Source organism: Psammomys obesus, unplaced genomic scaffold (genome assembly GCF_907164565.1).
Source record: "Psammomys obesus unplaced genomic scaffold, mPsaObe1.curated_primary_1811, whole genome shotgun sequence".
Lineage (NCBI taxonomy): Eukaryota > Metazoa > Chordata > Mammalia > Rodentia > Muridae > Psammomys > Psammomys obesus.
Window position 1 is genome coordinate 2,035,816 of NW_026590571.1, and position 5,878 is coordinate 2,041,693.

General features: G+C 35.4%; 1 protein-coding gene across 1 annotated transcript in view; it reads right to left on the reverse strand.

The window, feature by feature from the left end:
- The window catches only part of LOC129677283 (cilia and flagella-associated protein 47-like), a 603,052-nt gene that overhangs the window by 259,197 nt on the left and 337,977 nt on the right, over positions 1-5,878 (reverse strand). Inside the window, 2 exon segments of the mRNA XM_055607932.1 lie at positions 1,211-1,437; positions 2,931-3,039. Of these exon segments, the coding sequence (XP_055463907.1) occupies positions 1,211-1,437; positions 2,931-3,039 (336 nt within the window).

Genomic DNA, 5,878 nt, shown 5'->3' on the forward strand with positions numbered 1-5,878 from the left:
AAAGAAAGAAAGAAAGAAAGAAAGAAAGGAAGGAAGGAAGGAAGGAAAGGAAGAAAGAAAGGAAAAGCAAGAAAGAATGTTCTGAGAAGTTCCGTGAGTAAATAGACTCTAATGGAGGAGCAGAGAATATGGGATAAGTTGGTACTGATCAGGAAGTTCATTCCTAGAGTATCCTGAGAACATTGGCTTTTATCTGGCAAAAACTAGAATGTGCACAGAAGAGCATATTAGCATGTTTACTTTTTAAAGAATGATTTTGTCCGCTAACAGAAGAAATTATATATTATTTCAAGTCATAATAATAGTCTATGCTAATATATTATTTCTGATAACAATAACCATAACAGTAATCAAAACTATGCATGAACAGAATATGCATTATTTAATAGTTATCTTAAAATTTATCTCAATTTTAATAAATTACCATTATCATGACATTAAAAATATAAAACAGCAACTTGTAAAGGTTTAAGTAAACATCCTATAATCACACAGCTGGACATAGTTAGAGTGTCTCATACTTAGCTTGTTCATTTGATCCCAGGCAGCATATTGGGGAACGGGTAGAATTTATACCCAATCAGTCATTTCTTAAGATTTAAATTTAGTTGTTCTAGAGAGGTCTGTTTGATGGAGTTACTTTTAAGTTTCTAAGAACATTCTAATGTTCAGCCAGAATTGACAATTAGTGTGAATTCAAGACTACACTACAATAATTAAAATAATACATAAGAATACTTTATTTCAGATGCTCTTATATTTAATGCAATAACAACTCCACTGAAATACTAGAAAAAGAAAGAGCATTCATCACTCTTAATGAACACAATATTATAATTATACAATAACTGAGCTGCAAACTTTTAAGTCTAATTAGGGCCATTGAGACAGCTTATCAGGTAGAAGAACGGGCCACCATGGACTGATGACCTGAGTAGATCCCTGGAACCCACATGATAAAAGGAGAGCACAAATTTCTGCAAACTGTCCTATGCTATCCCTCTGATATCTGCTAACCTGGCATCATGTGCAGACTCAAATGTGTGTAAGCACACACGTTCACACAAATGCACAAACACACACACACACACACACACACAATGAATGAATGAGTATATAAGTAAATAAGTAAATAAATAAATAGATAAATAAATAGATAAATATTTTTTTTTCCAAAAGCAGGTGAATGTCATCATTTCTCTATCCTTACCTCAATTTTGGTTAGTCCGAGGAGGGCAATGGCCACACGAATGGTACTGCTCTCCAAAGTGCCAGTGATAGCCCTTCATTCATACTCAAGAGTTGACATCTGTTGCTGAGCTGCAAAAACCAAAGCCTTTTCCTTAGCTTCATTAGTCACTGATACTTTAAGGTCAAAATCAAGGATTTGATGTGGTTTGCAGCTCAAATATAGAACTGGATCTTCCTTATTATGCTCTGGGGAAAGTAAAAATATTTATAAATGTAATGGATATTTATTACCTCTGCATTGTTATCTAGCATGAACTGTGAGGTTAGAAACATAAAAAAGTACAGTTAGTGGTGATGTTCATTAATCAGAGGAAAAATAAATGGACAATACATTTTTACTAATTCTAAATAATTGACTCAAGTATAAGACTTCAAGAATAAAAGATACTGTATTAGTATTTTCTAAGAGAAGTTTACTCCAACAGTACTTTATTAAAACTATCAATATGCTAAAAAATTTAGTATACTGTGATCCTGGTAAGGTTCACATGACATTTCTCATGAGGATAAAATAGGACAGATTCTCACATACCTAATCCACTAAAGCCTGTTAGCTAACAAGGTCACTGTCTTGTATTGTTAACCATGAATGGAATGTGCATTATCCCCTAAACCTATCAGAATAGAACAAAGAGAACAAAACTCACCAGATATGGGATAATGCCAAGATGTCTCCAAAGGCAAATTTGATCTCCATGTAAAAAAGTCAACCAACCAACCAAACAAACAAACAAACAAACAATCTAACGACAACAACAAAAACAGATCTTTGTCTTACATAGGAAAATCTTCTTAACCATGGGGAAGAGACTTTCTTTGAAAATGTTGTTTTCATAAACTAACAAAAATCATAATTTCCTCACCAACTTGATAAAACAAAATACTCATGCTATTTTTTGGTATAAAGATCATGTATTCTCAAGCACACATAAGATACATCAACATAAACTATAATTCCAGCCATAAAACAATTCTTACTGACACCTAAAAGGTATGTTTTAAAGTTACAATGAAAATAAAATAAATTATGGACCAATTACAAAAATGCAAAATATTCATTCGTGTCACTCTTGGTAAGTTCCTTGATTTTTCAAAATCACTGTATATCCATTTCATTCAACTCTTTTTCTTTCCAATCAAAATTTATGTCTGAGGTTTTATATTCAGTCTCAGTTTTTATTTTTCCAATCTCTGGAATGAGTTAGCACACATATTAAGGATAATATAGAGAAAATGGAAACAGGATAAAAAAATGATACCCTTTAAGAACGAGCAAAAATTAAAACTTTGTTTCATTAACAAACAAATTATTTCCGTGGTAGTAATCAAGAGTAAGACATAAGAATAGAAGTCTAGATTATAAAATAAATGTAATTTTGAGAATGTAATGATTTCCAAACAGAAACGGCTATGTTTAGTCAGTAATGTTTGGTATCTTAACTTTATATATTATCTGAAACTTAAAAAAAAAATTATAAAAAAGCCACCAACAATGTTTCTATGGTTTTAATTGGTAAATAGGGGCTATTTCATAAATACAAATATAATAAAGTTAGAAGGATGCTTTCTAAAATATGGTTGCATGTTGAAGCAAACTGCTATAAAAATGGTTTCATAACCATGCAAGGAATAATCTGATTCGTCACCGGATCAAATGAAACAAACCATGTGTAATATACCTTCTAGAGAACTGCTGTAGTCAATTGGATTTGAAGGTTTCATTGAAAGGAAGCTGGAAGGCAAGGGTAGCAAACCTTTTCCTTCTATAATATATATCAAATCTCCAATCTAAAACATAAACATATAATAATACTAAATTTAAGCACTCATAAAAGTATAAATCATAGTCATATCACAGTAAAAACCTACATACTTTATAGGAAATTTCTTGCATAGTTTTCTGAGCAACCTATGCACTAATTATATAGGCAAAGTTGAAGCAGAGGCCCGCCAGCTCCCCTGAAAGCACAGCCAAGAGTGGTAAACTGTACCTAAAACCCTATGATCCATTTTGAACCCAGAACTCTGCCTGGTTTCCTGCAGGGACCCTGGTAAGCATCTCCCTTCGCTTAAGCCCCTGTCCACCAACTTGTCTGAAAGCACACCCTACACTGGTAAACTGCACCCCATACCCTGCACTCAATTTCCTGCCCCACTACTCTGCAAGCTTTCCCAAGGCTTGCCTGCAACAGGAACCCCAGGTAAGTCCCTCCCTTCCCATAGGCCTGGCCTGCCAACAATCATGAAAGTAAATCTAACAGAGGTAAACTGCATCCCAAAGACTGTGCTCCATTTATGGCCCCACAACTCTGCCTGCTTTCTTGGAGGACTGCTGACACCAGCAACAACCAGATAAGACTCTGGTAAAACCCTTGCCTGACATACCTACCCACCCCATGTCACTAAAAAAGCTTAAAGCCTTAGACTGACCCACAGCTCCTGGAGTCCATCTTCAAGCCCACAACTCCTCCTACTTTCTTGGAGGTCCTAATCACCGAAGACACAAGCAACGTTGGAACTAATGACCACAGAAAACTGGTTGAATAAGTATTCCTAGAAATTATTTTCAAATATTCTTAGGAGGCAGTCTTAAAATAATCATGTCAACATGACAGAAACTTTATCCCAATACTGTAACAACACAATAACAGTAAGTTTCCTATACTTCTCCTCCTTCTTCTTCTTGTATTATTATTGTTATTATTATTACTATCAGTAGTAGTAATATTTTATACCACATGAATCTTTGAGTCTATTTTAGGTGTTCATCATCTGCAAAATGAGCAGATGATGAGCACCTGAAATATTTTAGAACATACCATTAGATTAAAAATATATAAAGCTAAAATAAAGGTGAGAACCATGTACGGCCACCAACACGATACACTGAGAAATCAAAAAGGAGTGAGCATGGTTTCTTTGTTTAATTAGTAGCTATTAAGTTTCAGGAAAGTTCTCTAGGTCTCCGAGTTCCATTTTCCTTCTCTGTACAACTGGTGTCTTTAGAGGCCTAGAACATAAATGAAAACAAGTTGAAGAGCTTCCATTAAATGCATCCCAGAAAGTCACACTGGAGAGGTATTATTAGATCCTGATTCAACAAATAATAATACATTAAGGAAAAAAAAACATAGAATAATGAGGCAATTAGGAAATTTCAACACTGACTAGATATTGAAATTTTTGTCATTGAAGAGCAAAGGACACTGTAAACTGGGATAAAATAAGGTGTAAAGACTGGAAAAGATTTTCATGAAGCCTACATCTGACAGAAGGCAAATATCCAGAATATTAAATAACTCAAGAAGATAAATACCAACAAACCAAGTAATCCAATTAAAAAATGGAACAGAGCTAAACATAGAATTCTCTGTACAGGAATATAGAATGGCAGAGAAACACTTAAAGAAATGCCCAAAGTCATTAGTCACTTGGGAAATGCAAACAAAAACGACCCTGAGATTTCACCCCATACCCATCAGAATGGTTAAGATCAACAACTCAAGGGATGATGCATGCTGGAGAGGTTGTTTGAGAAAGGGAAACCCTCCTCCATTGTTGGTGGAAATATAAACTTGTACAACCAATTTGGAAATACATCTGGTGCTTTCTCAAGAAACTAGGAATATTGTTATCTCAAAATCCTGTTATACCACTTCTAGGCATATACCCAAAAGATACCCCACCATTCAATAAGGAAATTTGCCCAGCTGTGTTCGTAATGGCTTTATTTATAATGGCCAAAATCTGGAAACCACCAAGCTGTCTGTCAACAGAGGAATGCATACAGAAAGTGTGGTGCATTTACACAATGGAATACTCCTCAGCAATTAAAAACAAGGAAATCATGAAACTTGCAAACAAATGTACAGAAGTAGTAAAGATCATGCTGAGTGAGGTAACCCAGAAGCAGAAAGACATATACGGTATATACTCACTTATAAGTGGAGATTAGCCATATAATATAGGATAAACATACTAAAGTCTATAATCCTAAAACAAGGAGGACCTTAGGGAAGATGGTTAATCCTCATTCAGAAGGGGAAGCATAATAGACATTTGAAGTAGAACACAGGGAAAAGGACAGAAGCCTTCCACAGATGGCCTCTGAAAGACTCTACCCACCAGGGTATCAAAGGAGATACTGAAACTCAGAGCCAAACTTTGGGCAGAGTACCCAGATCCTTATGGAAGAAGAGGGAAATAGAAAGAGATGGAGGGGAGAGGAACTCCACAAGGAGAAAAGCAGAGCCAAAATACTTGGGCCCAAGGGGGCTTGTAGAGGTCAATACTCCAACTAAGGACTATTCATGGAGAAAACCTAGATCCCCTGTTCAGAGAAAGGCCATAGGTTCCTCATTATACAAGTGGATTTCCAAGTAAGGGGTACAAGGGTTGTCTCTAACATGAACTCAGTAGCCAGCGCTTTGATCAACTCCCCCTGGTGAAGGTGGTACAGCCTTGCTAGGCAACACAAGAAGATGATGCAGCCAGCCTGGATGAAACCATATCAGGGACTAGGAAAAGGGCATACGGGAAGACAAGGGAGGGTAGTTGGGACTGGGAGAATACCAGAAATAAATAAATAAATAAATAAATAAATAAATAAATAAATAAATAAATAAAT